The sequence below is a fragment of the Sciurus vulgaris genome (assembly GCF_902686455.1).
Source record: "Sciurus vulgaris genome assembly, chromosome: 3".
NCBI lineage: Eukaryota > Metazoa > Chordata > Mammalia > Rodentia > Sciuridae > Sciurus > Sciurus vulgaris.
In genome coordinates this window covers 6,153,481-6,179,288 of record NC_136463.1, presented here as the reverse complement: position 1 = coordinate 6,179,288, position 25,808 = coordinate 6,153,481, and the positions used below count along the sequence as shown (strand labels likewise).

General features: G+C 44.3%; 1 protein-coding gene across 1 annotated transcript; it reads right to left on the bottom strand.

Moving 5' to 3' along the window:
• Positions 1 to 1,999: 1,999 nt before the first annotated feature.
• On the bottom strand, positions 2,000 to 16,782 carry JPT1 (Jupiter microtubule associated homolog 1). The gene is given in 8 exon segments (XM_079133190.1): positions 2,000 to 2,268; positions 7,157 to 7,175; positions 8,030 to 8,059; positions 8,061 to 8,128; positions 9,499 to 9,573; positions 9,576 to 9,639; positions 16,558 to 16,559; positions 16,562 to 16,782. Coding segments are annotated over 8 exon segments (459 nt in total). The 5' UTR covers positions 16,614 to 16,782; the 3' UTR covers positions 2,000 to 2,119.
• Positions 16,783 to 25,808: the final 9,026 nt, after the last annotated feature.

Genomic DNA, 25,808 nt, shown 5'->3' with positions numbered 1-25,808 from the left:
TTTTCTTAATTTTGTGGCACTGGGCACTGAACCCAGGGCTAGGCAAGCACTCTACCACTGATCTACAGGCCCAGCCTTACCAGAGTTTATTTGAAACATGGGAGCATATGGTTCAAACCTCCCTTCACTTGGGGAGGCCATTTCCAAGCACTGGGGGACCTGAATCTGAAGTGAGCCAGTTTCGAACTGTGTAGGAAGCATTAGCATAAGCCAGATGCACGAAGTGCCCGGCTGTGTTTTGCCTCCTTCACCAAGGTACTAAAGTCACACAGACAAGCTGAGGTGTGCCAAGGAAGTTGCCCTTTGGGTAACAGTAGTCATCTTGTCACCACTTGAAGATCATGAAACTTCACTTTCCAGACTAGAAACCGAACTCTTAACACATTTTGGTGCTGTATCTGCTGATAGTCCCAAAATGACTGCCCAAACTGTTGGCCACCCTAGAACGGCTTTAATTTTGATTAGGTGCTTGCTTATCTTCATAGAACAAAAAAATCAAAACCGACTATCAAGTTGTGACAAAAACCAGTCATTTCTTTTCCAGGAGCCCCACCCTTGCTAGGAGGAAGAGAAGGGTGCAGTTTCCCTCCTGTTAAGACTGATGGTAGAAACGTCTCAGGCCAGTAAAGCCGTGCTGTTTAGAGGACTAGCCTGTTTCAGTCACGCTGATGATCCCACAGCACAACTGCTGATTTACCTGGTATTCCCGTATTCTTCCAAAAGATGTGCCTAGTACTTCCAAAGTCTCACTTTGCCAATGAGGAAATTGAGGCCCGGTAACAAGCCAGAGGAGCACAGCAGGTCAGTAGCACAGGTGACCCAAAAGCCAGGCCTTATGCCTAATTTGGACATTTGCCATGTTGACCTGGGACCTTCTGCCTAGACCCCAAAGAGCTCTCTCCTCTCCTCTGGCTCCCGTATCACTTGTGGAGACTTGGGTTCCCCACCAACACCACCACTTTTTGATTATGTGGGCACTTCCTTTGCTGTCCTGACTACCATGCCCCTCTTGATAAGGACCTCACAAAATGGAAACAGACTTTTTTATTTTGCCTCTGGGGATGGAACCCCATGGGTGCTCCACCACTAAGCCACACCCCTTTTGAGATAAGGTCTGGCTGAGTTGCCCAGGGTGGCCTTGAACCTTTAGACTGTTTTAACTTTAAATGACTCATCCACAGGTGGGACAGGATTTATAGTAACAAAGAAAAAAGTGAAAGGAAGGACACAGAAACAATGTCAGAAAGAAGACACAGGACACAATGTTTCAAAATGTGGGTATTGTTTACTTTAAGCAACAGTCGAGGGTCGAGGATCGTGAGTACAACACACATTTTAAAGATGAGACTTTCGTTTCATGGTCAAGCACCAGCATCATGCACACAGCATCAAGCTATTCAGTAAGAACAGTGTCCCCGTGGGACCCGCTCCTGGATGGGGACCACCTCGGTGGCTCGCCTCCCTGGCTTCTTCACCGCTTGAATCCCAGCGGCTTGACTGCATCGGAAGCCTTCCTCCTGCTCCTCGGCCAGCCGGTCGTGTTAGTACCTGGCTCACTTCTTAAGGTTAAAAGTAAAGGCAGCTTCTTTGCTTTCAGGCAGCGAGTTGCGAGGCACAGGCCTCCTCCATGTGGCACAGGAAGATGCTTTAGCTAAGGGCACTGATACGCAGGGCATCGCCATGAAGCTCTGCGTACAGACCACCCGGCGAGGTGGGGCTGCGGGGCGGTGCCTGTGGACTGCGGAAGGTCTGTCCGATCATGGTAAACCCAAGAACAGTGTGTCAAAAACCTCAGTACAAAAGAGCCTCTAACACATCAGGAACCAAATGACTTGTTCTTAAAAACACGGTACTAAGTGTCACAAAGCTTTCCCTTCAATCTACTACTAGAAAACACTCATGCCATGGCCCACAGACCCAGGAGTCAGAGAAAGAGAAACCTGTTCTTCAAAAGGAAAAAGGAGGAAGAAGAAAACGAACAAACAAAAAAAGACAGCAGTACATAAAGTGCTTCTTTTTAATGAAACAAATTCAAAAGATATAGAGTCAGGCTCGAGTTGTGCAGTTCACAAGCATGAAGAAAACAAACGAACAAAATGACAGAGTTCCAGAGAGTCAGTTAACCCAAGACCAGGCTGGACTTGCCGCCAGGAGGGTTTCTTCTGGATGGCGCAGGTGCCGCGGCCACGGGGCTGGGCACAGGTGCAGCAGGCACAGGCTTCTCCTCACTCTGGCCCAGGCTGCCTTGCAGGTCTGTGTCCACGTTTTCTGGGAAAACAGAACAGAAATTAACCTAATAGTTATTTCTGGATAAGATGAAGAGTTTAAAATTTTTTTACTTCCATGGTTTAAAACATACTGAAAAGTATTAAGAAAAAAAACAGCTGGGCGTGGTGACACCCGCCTATAATCCAAGCAGCTTAGGAGGCGGAGGCAAGAGGATCACAAGTTAAAAGTCGGTCTCTGCAACTTAACGAGACCCCTAAGCAAGGCAGCGAGACCCTATCTCAAAAGAAAAAGTAAAAGGGCTGGGGATGTGGCTCAGTGGTAAAGCACCCCTGGGTTAAATCTTCAGTACCACAAAAAAATAAAAAATAAAAAAAATGATCCTACTGCCCAGAATTCATCACTGTTTATGTTTTGTCACTTTTGTTCTATACGTTTTGTTTTGGTACTGGGGAGTGAACCCAGGGTTAAGCTAAACCCCAACCCTTTTTACTTTTTGAGACACCAAGTTGCCCAGGCTGGCCTTGAACTTGCAATCCTCCTGCTTCAGACTCCCAAATCACTGGGATCACAGGTGTGCACCACTGTGCCCTGCTGGTAATTCCTATTTAAATGAACTGGGCACTTCCCACTTTAAAGCCATAAGCATGAGTATTATTACCCACTACATCATATATTGCTTGAGTCACTGATTTGTGGATTCCCAACGAGCAGGTATTCTCCTTTTTGTGTGTGTGGTACTGGGGGTTTAACCCAGGGGTGCTTTACCACTGAGCCTCTCAAATAGCCATCCTCCTACTTTGGCCTCCCCAAACACTGAGGTTACAGGGGTACACCACTCTGCCCAGCTAACAAGCTTATATCCTTTAGTTGTCTTGTTAGCAAATAGATTCCAAACATAGAAAATTCATTTCCTCAAATGATTTGAGTGACAACAAAAAACAAAAACAACAATCACAAAAAAAAACAACTTAATTTTAGGAAAACAAATGTTTACTAAGAGTGTAACAGTTTAGAGCATGTGCTTAATTAAATTTTGAGTGGCAGGTTTATTTCAGTGTTAAAACATCAAACTAAAATTGGTTGCATCTTGGATAACTATAGAGATCTGTAAACATTCCATAGAAACCATTTTTCAATAATGCCTAAAAAAACAGATGATAAAAAATAGAGTGCTGAGTTATTACAACCAAGACATGGTGATGGTGCTTCCTCATAAACCAGCAGTGGAGCAAAGACAAGACAGTGCTGTCTCCCTTTTTCTGCCCGGCAAGTGTACCAGTGTCCTACGTTGTAGTTATAAAGAAATTCAGCGCGAGCTCGTCTGTTCCACAGAAGCCCTGCACGCTGGGCATGTTCGGTGTCTGTGCTGTCCACCGCAGCCACAGCCACACGTGGCTCCAGTCAATACACGGCCAACATGACTGGAGTTTTAATTTATCCTAAAGTTTACACAGCCACTGAGGTAGTCCAAAGAGCTGCCCAGTGTTAGCAGAATCTGTAGGCCTAGGAAAATGGTGCACACCAGGAACCCCAGCAACTCAGGAAGCTCAGGCAGGAAGATCCCAAGTTCAAGGACACCCTCAGTAACTTAGTAAGAACCTGTCTCCAAAAAAACAAGAAAGAAAAAAACAGGAGGGGTACTGGGGATGTAGGTCAATGGTAAAGCAACCCTGGGTTCAATTCTCAGTACTCCCATACCACAAATTACACATTAAAAAAAAAAATCCAAGGGCAAGGCATAGTGTCCCAGGCCTGTAATCAAGCAGCTCAGGAGGCTAAGGCAGGAGGGTGGCAATGCAAGGCCAGTCTCAACAACTTATCAAGACCCTATGTCAAAAATAAACAATAAAAAGGGCTGGAGGTGTAGCTGAGTGGTGAAGTGCCCCCAGATTCAACCCCTGGTCTCCTGCACCAACCAACAGCAACAACAAAAGATAAAGAGAATACAGACCGTGAACTCAGCCTGAACCCTACAACGACACATCAGCGAGCTGCTGCATTTCCGCTGGGAGGCCATGGTCTCGCTCTATATGCACAAGAGCTGACTGAATCCTTCCCTGTCCGACGAGGTCAGGGAGTCAGTGAATATTCTGAAGGACAAAAAGTCCTGCAGCGCTCCCACTGGAGTTAATTTTCATAAAATGCTCATCCCCACCATCTTATAGTTGTCTCACATCATCAAAGGAGGTGTTTTGGTTTTCATAGATAATAATGTGCTAAAAGTGAAAAGGAAAAGGAAAGTACTGATCGCAGCCCAAAGAAAGCAGCTGAGGCCTTAATGGCAGGCTTTGTCGGTCAGAAACACCTGGCCAGAGCAGGTGGCTTGTGTGCTACCAGTTTGTAAAGAGATAAATAGAATAACTGAGATTTAAGTATTTAGAAACTTTCATAGCAAATTTGAAAGATACTACTCGTCCCTATTGAGTCTGATAATTATAATGGTAAAGTCTCTGAAGGAAAATACTTCCATATTTTACATATTAGTACTAACTGACTGTGGTGCTGGGGATCAAACCCCAGGGCCTCACTCATCAAAACGTATGTTCCTAACTTGTCTTCTGTGGCACATGGGAAGGTAACAGCACTGCACACTGGTGCACACACCTGTAATCCCAGCTCTCCAGGAGGCTGAAGCAAGAGGATTAAAAACTCTAGGTCAGCCTGAGAAACCTAGGAGACCCTGTCTCAAAGTAACTAAAAGGGGTGGGGCTGGGGCTGTTCGCCTAGCATGGCCTTGGGTCAATCCCCAGGACTACAAAAATCGGAACAAAGACACCTATGTCTGAATAGAAAAAAATGATTCATTGTAATGATCAAACAATCAGAACAGAAGGAAAAGTAGCAGACCATCTAACTGGAAACCCTGCAACAGAATTGGGGCTGACCTTCAACTATGCCGGATACATCCTGAATTACTATGCCCTTGTCACTTTCTGGTTGTTTCTTTTTTTTTCGTTACCGGAGATTGAACCCCCAGACGCTCTACCACTAAGCTACATTCCCAGCGCTTTTTCATTTTTATATTGAGGCAGGATCTTGCTAATTTGCTGAAACTGGCCTCAAACTTGCAATTCTCCTGCCTCAGCCTCTCAAATTGCTGGGAATACAGACATGTGCCAGTATCAATTTATGACAAATGAACTAAAAGTTGCAGCAGTCGGGAGGGAACACAGAATAATCAGGTAATAAAAATTAAAAAAAAAAAAAAAAGGGGGGGGGAACTTGTCATAAATATAATTCAATACGCTATTTAACCCAAAGAATCTATAATGAACTGAGCTGGGGAGGGCAGCACAGGGAACAGAATTATTCAGCAAGACTAATAACTTATACTGTTTGTATCTTCATGAGGGTTCACTCACTTCTCCAGACTCCCCAAATCTTTTCTTCTTTTTCCTTCCCAGTCCTAGGGATTGAATCCAGGGCCTTGCACATGCTAGGCAAGTGCTCTAGCACTGAGCTATGTCCTTAGCCCTTTTATAACATTTTACTTTGAGAAAGGGTCATACTAAATTGCTGAGGCTGGCCTTAAACTTGCAACCCTCCTGTCTCAGCCTCATTAGGTGCTGGGATTACAGGGGTATACTGCCCTACCTCACCCTTAGTTTTTACTTTTTATTTTGAGACAGGGTCTCAATAAGTTGCTGAGGCTGGCTTTGAACTTGAGATCCTCTTCTCTCAGCCTCTGAGTCACTGGGATTAGAGTTGGGTGCCATCACACCAGGGCCAGATCTTTAATTGTATCCTTGGCCCCAGTCAGTAAATAAAGATTAGCTGATCCTGGGCCTAGGGTGTAGCTCAGTGGTAGAGCCCTTACTAGCAAGCATGGGGCCCTGGGTTCCTTCCCTGGTACTCCAAAGGAAAGAAAAGGAAAAGGAAAGATTCGCTGATTCTACTACTTCCAGTCTTATGTGGAAGTACTGGGAGGATGAAAAGCAGAACTGAAAAGTCTAGATTTCACACCCAGGATAGTCTTTGCAAATTACATAAACTGAACACAAACAGTAACTCATAAATCTTCAGTCTGGGGAAAGTGACTGTCCTATCGAAGGCTCAGGAGCTACTCCTGCTGCCACACCCACAGGAAAGACTGAGAGGTAGGAGAGGAACTTGGTTCTGACACATTCTACGTCACAAAATGTAAAGCAGGAAAAGGCTATGCGGGGCCTGTGACTGCGTGTCACCAGGCAGCTTGACTGACTGCTGTGGTGACACCTGTAAGCCTGAAAGTACTCATCAGCACTGTTCTGGTACTTGGTATAAGAGGTGCCAATAAACACGTCAAGATTTAAAGTAATTAAGTAAGTGATTACAGCTCATTCCCACCTATAATTGGTAATGTGGATGGCTAGCTAGAAATTTACCCCTGCCCCCGAAATCGTCATTTACAAAATCACCTGAAGGTAACCAATGTCTTATGAATAAGTACCTCAGTATAAAATCAAATGAACTCTGTAAATGGGATGCTGTGAGCTGAGCTGGAAATGCCAGCCTCTTATTAAAAATCTCTTAGCAGCTGGGTGTGGTACACACACCTGTAATCCCAGAGACTTGGGAGGCTGAGGCAGGAGGATGGAAAATTCAAAGCCAGCCTCAGCAACTCAGCAGGACCCTATCTCAAAAAAACTAAAACTTTAAAAAGGGGGGATGGTGGTAGGGTTCAGTTCAGTGACCCTGGGTTCGTCAGTTTTTGTTTTATTTTTTTCTGTCTAGGAAATTTCCAGCATTCTTCACTCCTAGCAGATTTAGAATGTGGCCATGTTTACCAACTTTCTAATCTTGTTCTTCTCTCTCCACCCAGAGTATGCTGGCATTTTTGGGGGCACACCCAGTTCTCTTTCACCAAGACACAATTTGAATTACAATTCAGATCTGTCCTAAAAGCATTTGTAGAACCAAAAACAATTCAGTCTTTAGAAGTACTCACCATGAATATCACCTTCTCCCTGCAAAAGAAAAAGATTTAGAAATTTACTCCCTATTTAATTTTGCATCACACAAATCTGTCACAGCTCAGAGTAGCCAGCCCCTATTCAACTCGAATGTCAAATCCCCCTTCAAGTACAAGGCTAGGCAGAACCTTTATTTAACTGAGGACAATGCCATACAACAATCCCTCACAATAAGTTGCCCCAGTGCCAATAACACAACTAAACACCAAAAACAACAAACAAAAAGCAAAACATCTGCTCTGATGACCTGACCGCAAACTAACATTTCAGAGGATCTTTCATCAGAATGGCGAATGGGCAATCCACCCTTCTGTTTGTCATCCTTGTCCTCATTTAGCTTGAAGGACCCTTTAGACCCCAGAGCCCTTCTACAGCTCTCCCTACACTCCAACGCTCGATGCATCAATATGCTTGAGGTCCCTAGTCAGGAGGACTTCCTACTGGGCTCGGTGGCATCGTACTCATCTGCAGTCACACCTGATGGTGGACTCCAGGGGTCTGTTCTGGAATTCACCTCAAGGTGACACTGGAAAATAGCTGCAACAACAATCCGTGAACTCAGACGCTCCTCTTAATGAGACAGAGGGAGTGAGACCCACAGGCTCCCAAAGCCAGTGGTGAAGGACCTACGACTGACTACTGGTCAGAGTCACCTGGAACGCTAACTCACTGTCTGACCTGCGCTCTACTTAGGACGTCTTACCATCAGCAAGATGGCCCAGTCCCTTTTTGAGGTCAATGTGATACACATCGCAGCAGCAGCACCGAAACTCTTAGTAAGGAGGGGAAAGCTTAACGTCCTAAGCCACACTGCCCAGGCCTGGCTTTCCTCATGGTGTCACACTGACCTTCAGATCAAAGAAGTCTCCAGAGCTTGCCTTCAGAAGAGTTCCTTCTCTGTGGTCCAGATGACTCCAACTCTTCCCTGCCTCCACTAGATTTGGCACCTAGAAACCAAAATATATACTTTTCTTGAGGAATACAACAGAAATGCCAAAGTGAAACACCATCCTCCACGCACATCCTGACCTGCGACCCCTAGTGTGACTTCAGTTCTCATTCTGATCCACCACAAACACCCACGGTTCCCAGCTCTTCCTTCTCAAGGTAAGCTTTACCTGTTGTTCACTCCATTACCATTAAACTAGAACAAAACCCCTGTGCTCCCCTCCTGCCACCATCCTCGTCTCACGAGGCCCTGGTGCCTGCTGTACCATGGGCCCTCTGGAGGCCCCAGGTGCTATCTAGGGGAAAGACAGCATGGGTGTCCTGTCTGTCTGCCCCTGTCCTGATTCCCTCGTCTCACTGCAGTCATTTTCCATATCCTGGTGCCAACATCACCCATGGAAGAGCCCAACCCGGTGGGTTTAAAACCAGCTCAGAGGAGCATTTTGTGTTCAGCAGGAACCTTTTTGCTTTTCTCCTTGTTTGGGTTAACTCTTTGTCTTCTTGGCCAAAAAAGCTCCTTTGTGTGTGTGTGTGTGTGTGTGTGTGTGTATGTATGTGTGAGCTGAGACTGCAGGACAGCCATGCACCTGAGCACGAGGATGGGCCAGGGCTGCCCCTGCCTCTCTGCAGGAGTCAAGGGTGTGTCTGCCACATTGCCTTTCCTTTTTCCTGTCCCTTTGTCCAAGCACCTCTCATGTAAACGTAAGCTCTTACTCTTTCCTGTTGCAGTATTACCTGCATGCTTCATTTGTTTGTCTTTTACCTGTCTGAGGACACAATCACTGACTGTGTAGTCTCCCCTTGTCCAGTTGGGTTAAAGATTCAAATGTCATTTACCCCTTGTCCTGGCTTTCATTGCCCCCAGAAAGGGATGTTATTCTTGGAAGTCCCTGGGGAAAGGGCTAAGGACTGAATCGGGAGCCTACTGGAGGCCCCACTGCTGTGAACCCTGGGGCCTTACTGGTCAGAACTTGCTGCTGTCCTGTCACAGATGGATGGAGGATGGATGAATGAATGGACGGATGGATGGCCATGGATGCATGGTGCCTTGCCACACCACATGTGCTTATAAATTGGAAGCATTTTGGTGAACATGACAGCCTGCGGCAGGAATGTATGTGTGAACAAAAAGTCTTTACACTTAGCATTTGGAAATATTCAAGAAAAAATGTGGAAGCAGCTAAACCAAGGAATGCCGAGCAACCTCTGGATTCTGAATCTCAAGGTGGGGGAAGGGTTGTGCTTGAAGGCCCAATGAGACATCTGTTGGGTCTTGTTCAATAAAGCACTAAGCAAGTTAAGAAAAAAAAAAAAAAAAACCCTGTGCTCATCTCTGCTGGTCCCATCCTTCCACACGTGAGAGTAGTACCTGCCGACTTGGCCCAAGAAGGGGGATTTTCTTCAGGTGTTCCAAGATGCTTAGAGGCCATTTTATTCTTCCTCACGGCTGTTCTGTTGGTTCATCGAAGCCTAATGAGAAATTGGATCCACCACCCGGAGGCCGCAAAACCTGGAAATTATGGGAAAACATTAATTTCAGATATCAAAGCATTTCTTGGCATAAGTATTTTCTTACATCTTTTGTTTCTTTTTTCTCACCGTTCTTCCTCCCTTACTGCTGCTCCTCTGAAAGACAGCTGTTCATGGAAAAAGGAAACAATCATTCTGGTATGAATTCAGTGCTGAATGTTGAGATACCAAGTACTCCCGGATGCAGGGGTGCACACCTGTCATCCCAGTGACTTGGAGGCTAAGGCAAGAGGATTTCAAGTTCAAGGCCAGGCTCAGCAACTTAGGAACCCTGTCTCAAAATATAAATAAAAAGGACTGGGGATGTGGCTTCAGTGGATAAGCACCCCTGGGTTCCAATTCCCTGTACCGCCCCCCCCCCACAAAAAAAGATACCAAATAAAATATTGCTTTATCACATTTACAGTCAGTGCCTGGTTGGTTTCCTGTTTCCAGCAATGGCAAGAGACCCTAAGGGCCCTTGCCCTACTGGGCTTAGCTGATTATACCTGCAAACAAGTTTAGAAGCATATCTCATTTATTCATTTGAAAGTCATTTCCATTTTTATATTCAAATAAATTAAAAAAAAAAAAAAAAAGGAAGAAGAATATACACCATAAAAGTCACCTGGAGCAAATGAGAAGCCCAAGAAGAGCTCACTGGTGTCATCTACCTCCACAGCAGCCAGACGCCTGTCATGTACCTTGAAACTCACTGTACTCACCAGTAAACACCAACGATCAGCCACAGGGGCCAAGCTGGTATGAGGAAATTATGTGTGCAAATCCACAGCAGTTCCCTTCACGGTTCCTCAGGGTGGCACCCACAGCTCGTTTCACTTGGAAATGTGGGACGTACACATTTCCAAGTCTCTTGCCATGGGTGGCCAATTTGTTTCCTCCCTGGAAAAACTCAATTTGACTCCCCTTGCACCTCTCAAAACAGAAAATTGATGCCTGTAATCCCAGCAGCTCAGGAAGCTGAGGCAGGAGGATCACAAGTTCAAAGTCCTAAGCAACTTAGTAAAACCCTGTCAGAAAAGAAAAGGAAAAGGAAAAGGAAAAGGAAAAGAAAAGAAAAGAAAAGAAAAGAAAACGAAAAGAGGACTAGGGATGTGGCTCAGTGGTTGAGTGCCCTGGGTACAATCCCTGTGATACAAAAAAAAAAACCAGACAACTGAGGTGGTTTCATGGGAGAATTTTCTAACTACTTCACTAGGGACAGGAGCAGTCTGGTTTTCTATTTCTTAAATCAGTTTGAAACACTCTCTTGCTGGGAGTGGTGGTACACACCTTATGATCCCAGCAACCCAGGAGGCTGAAGGAAGAGGATCCCAAGTTCAAGACCAGCCATGGCAACTTAGCAAGTCCCTACCTCAAAATAAAATAACAAGGGCTGCGGACATAGCTCAGTGGTAGAGCCACCCTGGGTGCAATCCCCAGTACCACAAACAAATATAGATAGCTTCCAACATTAAAAATTCCACTTCAAAGCTGGACCATGCCTCCAGTCTCAACTACTGAGGAGGCTGAAGCCAAAAGATCCCTTGGGCCAGTAGTTTGGGGCCAGGAAAATAAACAAGAAAAACTCTGCCCTACCCTTGTGCCACAGTACATTCCTCATTCCAGCAGGGTCCTGCCCCTTACCCTGAAGGGAGAGAAGCTGCACAGAAGCCAGAACGCTGAAGCAGACAGGCCTGCTGAGTTTCCCCACCCAGTCCACTTGTTCATGCTTCAATCAAGCCCACACAATGAAGTCTCCATGAGAACCCAGGACAGAGCTCAGAGCGCGTCCAAAACTGAAAACACGGAGGCTCCTGGAGGGTGGCACACCGCAGAGGGCACGGAAGCTTGGTATCCCTTTGCCATACCTTGCCCTATGCATCTCTTCCTGTGTGTCCCTTGTAGTATCCTTCACAATAAACCAGGAAGTATAAGCAAGTGTTTGCCTGAGCTTTATGAGCTACGCTAGCACGTGAAACCTGAGGGGGTTGTGGGAACTTGACTCACAGCCAGTCAGAAACAGAAGTAAAAACAACCTGGAATCTAAAGAGGGTGGAAGCCCACTCGGGCTGCGCACTCGATGTGTCAGAACTGAGCTGGATGAGGGAACACCCAGCTGCAGAACCGCTTGCTTGCCTGCCAGCGGGGGAAACCCCACACCTTCTGAGGCCACAGAAGCCTTCTGTGCTGATTGCTGTGGTTTCAGTCCTATTCAAACTAACAAACAAATGCCATTTAAATCAAAGGATCTGCATCCCATGCGGAAACCAGCCACCTGGGAAGCTGAGGCAGGAGGCTGTAACTCAGCACTTGCCTAGCATGTGGGAGACAGGGCAGGCAGAAAAAAGAAAAAGGATACATGGTTTGATTAGATTGGGGAAATGGGATGTAAAAAGCCAACGTTCAGCATTATGGCCCTGAAGTACGAAGTTGTTCAAACTTTCTAAAGGGCACTTTGATAAGTTGCATAATCTCTATGCCTTGATTTTCTCCTCTATAAAATGAGGATAGTAATATCTATCTCATAAGACTATTATTACAAGGACATCATATAATCTGGAACTTGGCAATCATGCACATTAGCTATCATTATAACCATATAAATGTCACCACAATGTTACCTGGGGTTCCTTCTCACTGATGCAATTTCAGATGACTCTTAATGTCTTTTCTATACTTCATGTTTTTCTGCATTTTTATTAATCTAAAATTCTTTTAAAGACTGCTTCTGTATTCCATAAATTCCTACCAGTGTTTCTTTTGACAATACTACTTTTCCCCGCTGTCCATTCTGTATGATCATTCATTCACCAGTGGGCACCTGTGTCCATCCCGGATCCCTGGACAGAACTCTGCCTTCTCAGCTCCCTTGCATGTAGAGTGGCACCCCAGCCTCAGCACCTTAATATTGCCACCTCCCCGGACCCACGTATTGTCCATTCCTGCACTGAGTGTGCAGGGCTCCACAGTCCAGCAGATGCAAAGCCTGGTTGAGCAGGAACTGAAGGAAGCCACACAAACTCTGCCCTCTAGCAATGTGGCCTCTTCTCAGACCAGTCAAGATGGCCCCAACCTCCTCCCTCACCAGTCCAGTCCTGCTACTTTCTTCACTCTGGCAGTTGAGCTCCAGCTGAGGGCCTTTGCTAGCCTATTTCCTCCAGCCTGGACTATGCTCTACCTTTCCCTGGGTTTCCACTCAAACTCCAGTCCATCTCTGAGATCCCCACCTCTTGGAGTAGCAGCCAGAGCAGCAGAGAGGACAGGGAGATTAGGGCTGCTCTTCCCAGGAGCTGCCAACTCTTTCTGTAAAGGGCCAGCCTTATTTAAATACTCTGGCTTTGTGATCATTGCCATGCTGCATGAAGGCAGTCACAGATAACATGAAGATGAGTGTGGCTGTGTCCAAAGAAACCTATTTATGAACAATGAAACTTTTCTTTGGTAGTCCTGGGAACTGAACTCAGGCCCTGCACATGCAGCACTCCAACACTGAACCATATCCCTAGCCTTCTTTTACCTTAAGATAGGGTCTTTCTAAATTGCCCAGGCTGGCCTTGAATTTGCCATCCTCTGGCCTCAGCCTCCCAAATAGCTGGGATCACAGGCATGCACCACCATTTTCATAAATCATGAATCTTGTTTTTCTCAAGCACTGAATGATGCAAACTTTATTCAGAGTTCAGTGGCCCTACAGAAGGGGGAACCTGGGTCAGGTCTGCAGCAAGTTGGCTGAGTTTTGCTGTGGGCAGTTCAGTAGCCTCCAGCCAGGGGAGCAAGGCCCTGAAGAGCTCGAACTGTCATTAGTTAATTAGTTAATGGGAGTGTATAGCCCAGCCTCAGCGCAGGGCAGGTGCTTAAGGAGGGTTGCAGTGACTTCTGAAAGGGACCACAAAATGCCATCTTTCTCTTTAAACTACAAACCTATAGAATTGGTGCTTTGATAAGGGTTTTTTGTTTTCTAGACACGTACTGTCTTTCTTGTACAGTTCATCCAACTTCCGTCCTTAAACATAAATGCAACACTAAATTCACATCATATCTACCCCCCTCAAGGTCCTGCTGTATCACACATAACGTTTAAAACACCATTTTTTAAAAGTCTCAAATATTAAATATCCACTTAGATTAAATTCATTTTATAAATTGAGATAAATGTGTTCAGGTATACATTTTATAAAGATGATAATTTTATGTTTAATTATTTAAATCACAAGTATAGGGGCTGGGGTCGTGGCTCAGGGGCAGAGCACTCCCCTAGCACGTGTGGAGCACTGGGTTCAATTCTCAGCACCGCATATAAATAAATGAATAAAATAAAGGTCTATCAACATCTAAAAAAAAATTTAAATAAATAAATCACAAGTAAAGGTATGTCATAAATTCTTACACTTTCTCTCTGAAAGAATTAGGTTTTTATAATTTACACCTTAAACCAACAAAGACACTTGAAATTATTGGGATAAAAATCAACTTTCTTCATTATCCCCGTCATTCCCTAGAGATAAGAATTATTTTCTTTGCTAATCATAATTAAAACCTCATGAATTCTTTTGACCAGATGAAATTCTTCAGAACCCTCCTTTGCTTGGAAATAGAAAAAGAAAAAAAATTAAAAAATGAAGAAAAAGAAAGAGACACTAGTACCCAAACAACAGCTTAAAAGCAAATCAAAGCTCAGGCCAGTCCAACTTTGACAGGTCAGCTTTCCTCCCGCAACGGCAGGTGAGACCTACTCCAATGACGTCAGTGTTGTGGAGACCATTTGTAACAGCCAGACATCCCCAAACAAAGGATTTGATCATAAGACAAAGTACTGCAATTTTATTTTTTACTGTTCTTTCTGAAGCACACATATGACAACTAAATAAGGATTATCTATTTAAGAGTCAACAAAAACATGTCCACATACTAGAGATAGTAATTTTTTAAAAATTTACACCTTCTCTCTCTTTAAATCCCAGAGTTTTCATACGCTCTTTGCAGATCATTCCCTACCACACTAAATTTATAATGTAGCTACAGAGCCAGGAGAATTTTACTGGAGAAAAGAAGTTTAAGAGAATTAGGTGAGATTATAGAAGGAAAGATGGGCAGTAAATAAAATGACAATACTACAGTACCTAGACCACAATACTGGAAGGAAAATAATGACAAAGATGAATTAAAAGGTTTATTTTGCAGAACCGAAAATCATTTTTTTCTCATTACAGACATACATATGAAAAAACAAGCAGGATTCATTTGACCTGGGTACTAAAATTCTTTATAAAGCACCAAACTGAACTCAACCCCAAAGGACAAAACCCCAGATTACACATTATCATTCCAACAACTGAAGTCTGACCATGAGAAAGTTGACCTCATCACACACAATGAAAAACCAAGGCTCAATTTGTCCCAGTGTCCTTTGAAAAAATTTATCTCCCTGGAAGGATGACAACAGAAGAGGGAGTGACCAGTATTTTCTTAGGTCCAATTACTCAAGTTCCCCGCCCTCCCAGTAACGTCTGATATAGTTTTTTTCAATTTTACCCACTCTCTTCTACATTGTAAAACTAGACAGAGTTGGTTGAAAGGGAATGTCAGGTCCATGCATTCTCCTAAGACGCCTCTGCTGAGACATGCTTTTTGTTCTCAAGTTCTCCAACCCCTGTGAGATACTGCTATTTCATATCTGTCTTCTTAGCCCCACAAAATGGCTCCCTTTGTGCCACTTGGCCAGGACCCCAAGGCTGGCCACACATGACTGAACGTCGTCATCAGATGCCCAGAAAAAGTGGAATATAAGCTTCCTCCAAGACTCGAGGAAGATCCCTGAGATGCCTATAACCCACCTCACAGAACAGAATGCAATTAACTGAGACAATGTGGACACCTTCCCTAGAACCCAAACCCTTACACCAAGTTAAGGAAGCGCTTAATAAAAGGTCCCAGTTCAAACACCAAGCCCTGTGCCCCCTCTCCAAAATGCAGTAGGATGATTGGCAAGAAAGGCCCCAGCTTTCCAGGTGGAGATACTACAGAAGAGACAATGGATGTCTCCGGCCCCGCCCAAGAACAGGAAACCTCCTCCTGCAAAGGAACTGGGGCCAGGGATGAACTCATTTGGCAAACGTCAAAAAGGGATGTGAAGAAGGTAGGATGCAAAGACCGAGGTCCGAGGGTTTGGGCACAGAAAAACCCATTCGGGTTGGCTCCACTCCCTCGAGCTCCGAGGTGGGCGCGGGGAGGGGGGAGGAGACGGGGTCTCTTTGTTAGGAAAGGGTAGGCACTTCCAAGAGGGGTTGGGTGGTTGAGTCCTGAACCGATTGAAGGGTCGCGATGACCAGCCCCGCCCGACCACAAACGCACCTGCCAAGCGGGCCGGAGTCCGGCACGGGGCACCGCGAGTGCAGGAGCCTGCCGGATCCCGCAGACACGGTCGCAGGATCAGAATCGCGGAGCCTCAGCCCAGGGTCAGCACATGCCCCAGGCCAGTGGCAGGAGCGCGTGGCCTGGGGGTGGGACAATAGGGCCTCACCGAAGGCGTCCCGGAGGCCGGAGATCTCCGGGCACCAAGGGGGCCAAGACCACCACCCTGGGGCTGGGCCAGACCTGCCGCAGAGCGCAGAAAGCGAACCCGCCCGCACGTTGCGAATGACGAAAACCCGCCGTTTGCCGAGGCAGCGGTCGGCTCGGCCCCCCGGCCCACGCTCCGTGGGAGGAATGAATGGAGAGCGGCGGGATCGGGGCGGGGCCGCCTGGCCCAGCCGCACAAAGCGGCGCCCGCGGCACAGCCCCGCTGCCCGTCCCGGGGCGAGCGGGGCGCACCGGGAACACTACGACCAACGACCCGCGCCGGGCTAGTCCGGCCCGCCGGCAGCCGCCCTGCGGTCCCTTAACCGCGTGCGGTTCGGGCACCGCCACGCCGTCTCACCGGGAGCTATTCCTGCTGTTGGGGTCGACGCCCTTGAAGGTGGTGGTGGTGGTCATGGTGCCGAGGAGCGAGGTAGGCTGGCTCGGAAGCAGAAAGCCGAAAGTGTCGGACGCGAGTGGCGCAGAGGTGCTCCAGACCCACAACCGGTCACCGCTGCAGGAGCCTCCGCCACCGCCTGGCTGGCCGGCCCCGGCTTTTATAGAGCCCACAAGCCCCGCCCCCTAGCCGCCGGCATTGGCCGATTCAAATGGCTCTCGTTGTTCCTATTGGCTTCCTGGAGTGCCAAGCATCGTGAAGCGTCACGACGGGTTGCAGCGGCCAGATTCTGTCTAAGCCCGCCCGCTTCCTGGACAGGGCAGGTCTAGAGCCATTCTCCCCTCCCCCACCCCAAAATCTCGGAGCTGATTGGGCAGGAGCCGAACCTGCTCCGTGCTGGGTACAAGTCATGCTCACTGTCACTTAAAAAAGTTACCTGATAGAAGGAAAAACTCGCTGTGGGAGAATTAGAACCAGCAAACCAAGGGCAGATTTGTCACCGTTACCATCTACTCATTTACATTTGTGGTGGGATAGTAAAGGACATTCTCTTTAAGGTATGAAAATTACTGCTACGAGTTGACATTTACTTTTATCGAATACCTACTGTGTGTCCCATTTGGAAACCTAACAATTCCAAAGCAGTAGCACTATGAGTCAGCAACAAAAAACACGCCAAGATGATCCTTTTTTAAACGACTGGAAATTCTTTACATTTTAATGTTATTATTTAGCTATAATGAGTGGCGCATGAGTTGGACCAAAAATACAGTCGTTCCGATTTGGGGGCCTGTTCTAAAACTAGTTAATACCCGGCTACTGGGAATGGCCTCATTCCCATCCACCAAGACTATGGGATCAGCCCAGGCCTCTGCAGCTGTTTATAACCCTTAAGTCATGACTCTTCCACCTGTCTGGGTAAATCTATCCCTGCAACAAATGCAGGCACACTTGGAGAACCCAGGAATGACTGTTTACAAGATCATAATAGAAAAGTCTTGAGTAAAGGAGTCCAGGCATTTGATGGAGAGCCCCTTCTCATGTCATGCATATTTCCTCAAGGCAGATGACTTTTCCTAGCCTATTTCCACACAAATTGAATTACATTTCTCTTTGTGTAGCCCTCTTCCAGACAGTTGAGAGTCTCTTTCTCAGCAAACTTGGTTAACAAACCCCACCCCTCAGCAGGTTTTCATGAAGAACCAGAGGGAAGTTCCTCTTCTCCAGAAAGCATGATCATGCATTTATGGGCTCACCACAACACTATGAAGCACACCACTTGTTTGGGTTAGAATCTTCCCATTCTTAAAGGTTGAGCCTAAATTTCCAAAACCTTAAAAACAAACAAACAAACAAACAAACAAAAAACCCATCAGACCAATCTGGTCAGTAAGCATGGCCTCCTCAGAAATCACCTTAATTATCCACCAGGTCAAATACTGTATGGTAGTTGACAGCGGGCTGTCATGGAGAAATCAGTTTGAATCTTTTACCCTTTCCGAACACTAGTTTCATTTATAAAATAGTACCTAGGGGTTTTTTTTACATTTGTGTTTTCTTTTTTGTTGTTTTTTCTTTTGTTGGTGGCACTGGAGGTTGAACGCTGGAGCACTCTATCAACAGTCCTTTTTATTTTTTATTTAGAAACAAGGCCTCACTAAATTGCCCAGGCTGACCCTAAGCCTGTAGTCTTCCTGCTTCACCCTCCAGAGTAGCTAGGAATACTGGTCTCCAAAGTGTTTAATTTTGTGGTTTTTGTGGTGCTGGGGATCAAACCCAGGACCTCATGAATGCTGGGCAAGCACTCCATCACTGAGCCACATTGTCATCACCTCCACAGTGTTTGCTTTTTTTTTGTTTTTGGTTTTTTTTTTTTTTTTTTTTTTTTTTTTTGAGTACTGGGGATTGAACTTGAGCACTCGACCACTGAGTCATATCCCCAGCCCTATTTAGTATTTTATTTAGAGACAGGGTCTCACTAAATTGCTCAGCACCTCGTTTTGCTAAGGCTGACTTTGAACTAGTGATCCTCCTGTCTCAGCCTCTGGACCTCTCCATAGTGTTTTAAATGAGGTACCCTCAGAGAAACAGGATTACCTTTCTTCCCCATTTCAGGCCCAGTTATCTGTCCTTGAGCCCACAGTCACCACAGAAATGGATGGCAGAAGATCTAAGAAATGACTGTCTCGGGGCTGGGGTTGTGACTCAGTGTAGAGCACTTGCCTAGCATGTGCAAGGCCCTGAGTTCGATCCTCCGCACCACATATAAATAAGTTAATGAAATAAAGATTTATCAACATCTAAAAATATTTAAAAAGAAAAGAATGACTGTCTCCCAAATGAACAAGAAAATTGCAACCCACCCTACATGGAACACCTAGAATGTAGACTTTGAATCACCTCTCTAAAAATTTGCTGTTCCCCCGTCATGGGCAAAATCCCAGCCTCTGGAACAGAAGTCCCTCCATATATTACTCCTTTGCTCAGAAAACAATAAAACTATTTTACCTTTTCTTAAAAAAAAATACATATATAAAGTGCTTGTCCCAACATATAAGTCATTAAAACAATAGCCATTTTTATTAGACATATTTGAAAAATAATCATTATTTTTTTGTACTGGTGATTGAACCCACAGGCACTCTACCACTGAGTTACATCCTCAGCCCTTTTTATTTTTCAAGACATGGTCTCACTACACTGGGGAGTCTGGTCTCTAATTTGTGATCATCCTGAGTCAGCCTCCTGAGTCATTAGGATTACAGGTGTGGTGGTGCAGCCCTTTTTTATGTTAATTGAGCAGTATGAACAAGATTCTTAGGGTTCCTTCTGGCCTAAATTTAGAATTTGTATTTTATTTGTCTTATTTTATAAAAAATATTGGCACAGGGCTGGGGATATAGCTCAGTTGGTAGAGTGCTTGCCTTGCAAGCACAAGGCCATGGGCTCAATCCCCAGCACCACAAAAAAAAAAAAAAAAAAACAATTGGTACAAACAATATAATTTGGTCAATTTTGTTCCCCAGTATTGATTTGTCTTTGTTTCTTATAGTCTCGTAGAAGACAGTTTAGCACAATACAGCAATACTAGAAGTTAAAGACCTAGGTTCTGGTTTTACCCTTTTCCAATATAATATACTGTGGGGCACCAGTGCCCTAAAGTCTTGTTATTTAATCTGCAAAATGAAGAGTTACTCTCAATTGTATGGATAGGAATGGGATAAATGTAAGAATGTTGCATTTCCTAGAGTAAAACTTTCCATTAGAGGTGCCCCACACTGGCTGCACGTGAGAATTACCCATAAGCTTCTAAGGAATACAAATGAATGCCAAGTCCCACCTGAGATCTGCTAAATTCAATCACTAGGACCAGAGACCAATCACAGATATCTTTTGAGAAATCAAACTGGGGCCAGTGGCACTTGCCTGTGATCCCAGTGGCTCTGGAGGCTGAGACAGGGATAGTAAATTCAAAGCAGCCTCAGCAATTTAAAGAGGTCCTGAGCAACTTAGCAAGACCCTGTCTCAAAATTTCTAAAAAGTGGAGCTGGGGAGATAGCTCAGTCGGTAGAGTGCTTGCCTTGCAACCACAAGGCCCTGGGTTCGATCCCCAGCACCGCAAAAAAAAAAAAAAAAAAAAAAAAATTTCTAAAAAGTGAGCTGGGGATATGGCCCAGTGGTTAAGCACCACTGGGTTTAAACCCTGGTAACCAAAAAAAAAAAAAAAAAGCAACAGGCCAGAGCCTAGTGCCACATGCCTGTAAATCCAGAGTCTCAAAGGCTGAGGCAGAAAGATCCCAAGTTGGAGGCCAATAAGACCCTAAATAATTTAGCGAGACCCTGTCTCAAAATAAAAAATACAAAAATTTTTAAAAGGGGCTGGGGAAGTAGCTCAGTGGTTAAGCACCCCCAGTTCAATCACTGGTACAAAAAAAAAAGGAAAAGAGAAAGGGGGGAAAAGAGGAGAGAGGAGAGGAGAGAAAAGGAAAGGAAAAATAAAGAAACAGGTAATTCTCAATTATATCTTGGGCTGAGAACCTTTACTGAAAAGGCAAGAAATCAGTCACAGGAAAACCCTTTCAATCTAATATGATTTATGAATTAGAGCAAATTTATGTAAAACAGGCATTGGATTAAGAATGTGGACTGTAGCCAGGTTGTAGTGACACAACCCTGCAATCTCAGTGATTCTGGAGGCTGAGGGAAGAGGATCACAAGTTTTAGGCCAGTATTCACAAATTTAAGGCCAGCCTATGCAACTTAGCAAGTGATTAAGCACCACTGAGGTCATGACCCATACTGAAAAAAAAAAGGGTACTCAGAAAAATGCAGAGAAATTCTTTCCTAGCTATTCCAAATTCTATAAATTGTGACCAAATTAGCTATAAAATATGCCTTTAAAATATGAATTATAGCTGAGCACAGTGGTGCATGCCTGTAATCCCAGCAGTTTGGGAGACTGAGGTAGAATTACAAGTTCAAAGCCAGCCTCAGCTCAGTGGTAGAGCACTTGTCTAGCATGTGCAAGGCTCTGGGTTCAATACAAAATCACAAAAAAAAAAAAAAAAAATTAAAAAGACCAGTCTTATTATAGCACATGTGTATCTCTTACAGATACAGAACCTTCAAATCATCACCTAGGCAATCAGAACACTTAAAGCATTTTTTGCTTTTTAAGGTATCAGAGAACCATTACAATCCTGACAAATGTTCTTCCTTATCTTAAAGTCTAAGGCATAACTGAGTATTATTAGAAAATGTAACTGAGAAAAATATTTTATACAGTGTTTAAAATGAATAGAAAACTCTTGGCCTGGTGTCTGGTTTCTCGTTTGCATGGAGTATAGACCATCAGTTGACTGTGGTGTATAGCTGAAGAACCTTTCTGCCTTAGAGGATTGCTTCATACTGAAAATATTCACAAGGCACCCTGCAAGGCATTTAAAACATACATTACCTCATTTAAGCTCCACAATAAGGTGCTTAACTCAGGGTGGTGAGGATGACTCTCAGGTTGCTTGTCAATTCCTTATGGCTCTGAAGATACATGTCTGGGGGTGAGGTCCAGGTAGTGGCATTTTTAAAAAAGATTGCCAGGGGATTCTGATGCAAAACCACCAACCAGAATCAGTCATATTTAAAAGCAGTATCATCCTAACTCAAAAATAACCCCCAGCTGCACAGCTGGTCCTTTCAAATGCACCAGAGCCTCATAGGGACCTTGGAAAAAAAACTTTCCAACAGGCCTTTTCAAATTCTGTGTTCTACTGAGCTCATGGTGCCTCAGTCTCCCTCACAACTGCATGCTTTGGCCTGAGCCTTCAACTTCTCCAACAGGATTTGCTCCTTCATATCTTCTGCTCAATCTCATTTCTTTTAGATAAAATGCAATCTGATCAACAAATTCCCATGCAAACATGAGCAAGAAAAAACACTAAGCCCAACAACTTGATAATGTCTGAAAAGCTGCTACTGCCTTGTTTTGGCTTCATTCGGCTTGTATGCAACTGTTACCCTTCCTATGGAAAAACTGCTTAGATACAACTGGTCGTTCCTAGGACACAACACATAGGATTTTTTTTTTTTTTTTTTTTTTTGTACTGAAACTGAACCCAGGAGTGCTCAACCACTGAGCCACATTCCACCCCTTTTTAATTTTTATATTGAGGCAGGACCTCACCAAATTGCTTAGGTCTGACTAAATCGCTGATGATGGGCTGGAATTGTAGCTCAGTGGCAGAGCGCTTGCCTAGCATGTGTGAGGCACTGGGTTCAATTCTCAGCACCACATATAAATAAATAAACAAAATAAAGGTCCTTCAACAACTAAAAAAAAAATCATTTTATAAATAAATAAATAAATTGCTGAAGGCTGGCCACCAACTTGTGATCCTTCTGCTGCAGCATCCATCACTGAGGTAACAGGTGTGTGCCACCAGGCCTGGCCAACATGAGGGCAGCAGGAAGAGTCTAGCTAAGTAGTAGGAAGTTAGCCAAAATGGCAGTGTAACTGCCATCATCTCAACCTTTTCTCCTAGTGAAATAAAAAGGCAAGATTACTGATTTTCTACAATTTAGATATTCAAGGTTACTATTTTTAGTGTCAAAAAGTATTTGTCTTCTCAGTAGCTACTTATATGAAATAAGGAGAGAATAACCATTACTCCCAGACTGATGAAACTGGCCCTAAAACTTGGAGACCAAAGTCAAGGATGTAAATGGCCAAGGAAAAAACCTGCCAACATTTTGGCCCTTGCCCTCTAAGGTCTGCTAGGACCCAGGGAACAACAGGATCTCTCTAAGGTCCTACAAATCTGGTGAGTCACCTCATCAGAGAGGGAAACATCACTAATGCTTCAAAAAGAAACCATGTGGGCCTGGGGCTGTGGCTCAGTAGTACAGCACTTGCCTAGCATGTTGTGAGGGTTCAATTCTCAGCACCACATATAAATAAATAAAAGTCCATCAACATCTAAAACAAATTATATATATATATATTCCTTTTATATATATATAAAAGGATACCATGTATGGTCAGCATCCTGGCAGATGGGTAAGACTGGTAGAGGAAGGAGAAAAGGAGGGAAAGAACCAAAGCCTCCTCACAGGTTCCCAAAAATGATCTCTGAGGAATCTCAACTGACCCGAAGAGTAGATAAGAACAAGGCCAAATTTGATCAAGTTTAGTCTTAAACTCTGGCAGTAGAGTATAACAAAAGCACACTCATACAGGGACATTTCAAAGAAAGGACAACAGTTGGGGTTTTTTAAAATACACTTTAAGATATACATTCTGTCAGCCCTACCAAAAGCAAAAGCTAGAGGGCAATAAAGGGTTCTTGAATGAGAATGCCTATAACAACTATCTCAAAGGACTCTAGATTCACAAGGTTGTCCTGAATTTCAGTGGCTGAAACACTGCTTTTGTGCTAATTGTTTACAAAAAGGATTGCTTTGTCATCTTGTTTATTGCTGTCCTAGCATGATTCCCTGCCCTATGTATGCCTGGTCCAGTCACCTGCCCACGGCTACAGACAGCCCTGATGTTAGATACCTTTGCACTATGCACACCTCCCCTGATAGAGAACAAGGCCTTTGGTCACTTCCCAACTTTGCCCTCTCTCAGTAGGAAGCAGCTTGGAGATACTGTTGCCCACTTTTCCAAGGAAATGTAATGTAGAAATTGATGGGGGGAAATTTAACAGTGGCCCACTTCCTACTTTTGAATACAACTCTTGCTGTTCTAAAACAGATGTATTTTTCTCTCCTCCCCAATCTTCCCCTCCCTAATTGCAAGGAAAACAGGATTCCTTTGGATCATCTCTTCAAAAACTGTTTCCCCTAATGGGGAGAATCGAGACTCTGGGACAGGAAATCATTTTGTTTAGTTCTCCTTTGTGGGAAAATCAAATAAAACGTTTTTCCTTCTTCTAAATAAGAAAGAACATTTAATAAATATGAAATAAGGTAAAAAAGTAATAGTCCAAGTATCATTATCATCAAAAAATGGCTTTTCCATGCATTTCCCTTTACCTTATAAAATTTTTTTTACTTAATTCTCCCAAAAGTTTTTCTATGAAAGAATTTAGATTATCTTCCTTGGGCTGGAGATATAGCTCAATTATAGATCACACGCATTACATGTGCAAGGGCCTGAGTTCTATCCCCAGCACTGCAAAAACATAATAATCATTTCTCAAAAGCTCAGACACAATTCGGTAAATTCCAATCTTGTATTATTCCCGTGTGTTCTGTGGCATATACCTGTAATCCCACCTACTTGGAAGGCAGACAAGATCACCATGCTGTAGAGGCCGGTCTGGACAATTTAGTGTCTCAATGTAAAACTTAATAAGGGCAGCAGCTGAGGGTCAGTGGTAGATGCTTGCCTCCCATGTACAAGACCCTGGGTTCCATACCCAGCACCATAAAATATAAAGACCCATGCAAGGCACTGGGGTTGTAGCTTAGTGGTAGAGCCTTGCACGTGTGAGGCACTGGGTTCAATCCTCAGCACCACATAAAAATAAAATAAAAAGGCACTGACTGAGTCCATCTACAACTAAAAAAGATCCATGAAAAGGGAAGAAAAAACTTTCCTTTTTTTTTGCAGTACGGGGGATTGAACCCAGGATCAGTGTACCACTCTCCAGCCCTTTTTTTAAAAAAAATTTTAGTTGCAGATGGACATAATACCTTTTAGTTATTTTTATGTGGTGCTGAGGATTGAACCTAGTGACTCATTCATGTGAGGCAAGCACCCTATCACTGAAGCCACAACCCTAGTCCCTTTTATTTTTTGAGACAGAATCTCACTAAATTGCCAAAGGTGGCTTGAAATTGAGATTCTTCTACTTCATTATCCTAAGTCATAGCAATTACAGTGGTGTGCCACTATGCCCAGTCATCTAATTTTAAGGACACCACAAATTCCAATATTTAATAGTACTCTAGAGTACCAAGTATAGAAAACTATCCTTACCTGATCTCCTCTAACAAAGAACTTTTTTTTTTTTTTTCAACAGAGTACGGAACCCAGGCAAGTCTCTACCAAGTTACTACAACTCCAATATTTTGGGGGACAGGGTCTTACTGAGTTGCCCAGGTTAGTCTGGATCCTCCTGTCCCACCTACTAGTAGCTGAGATTATGTGTTCAATCATACTAGGCTTCTCAATTCTCAAACTGAGAATTCTTGTGTAAAAAAGTTTCCAACTTTACAGTACAAATTTTGAAAAAACAGGCCGATACCACTATACATGTAAGAAACTAACGTTCACCAGGCAAGGTGGCACAGGCCTGTAATCCCAGCTACTTGGGAGGCTGAGGCAGGAGTTCAAAGCCAGCCTAAGCAAAAGCAAGGCCTTAAGCGAACTCAGTGAGACCCTGTCTCTAAGTAAAAATACAAAAAATAAGGCTGGGGGTGTAGCTTAGTGGTTGAGTACCACCTTCATCCCCTGAAAGAAACACTAAAATTCACTTTGATTCCAGACTCATACATATACAAAGCTAAAAACCCTACTGAATTCCTCCTGTCTCTGGGGAAGGTCATTTACCACATAAATGGGAATGTAAATACCATACTGAAAAAACAGGTAGAGTGAATTACAAGACATGACAGCACTTGGGAATTGACTGAAAAAGGTCTTATGTATAATCATTGAGGAAATGAAGAGAGGAGCATCAGGAAACACAATCTCAAGTTCTGGTTTTGCT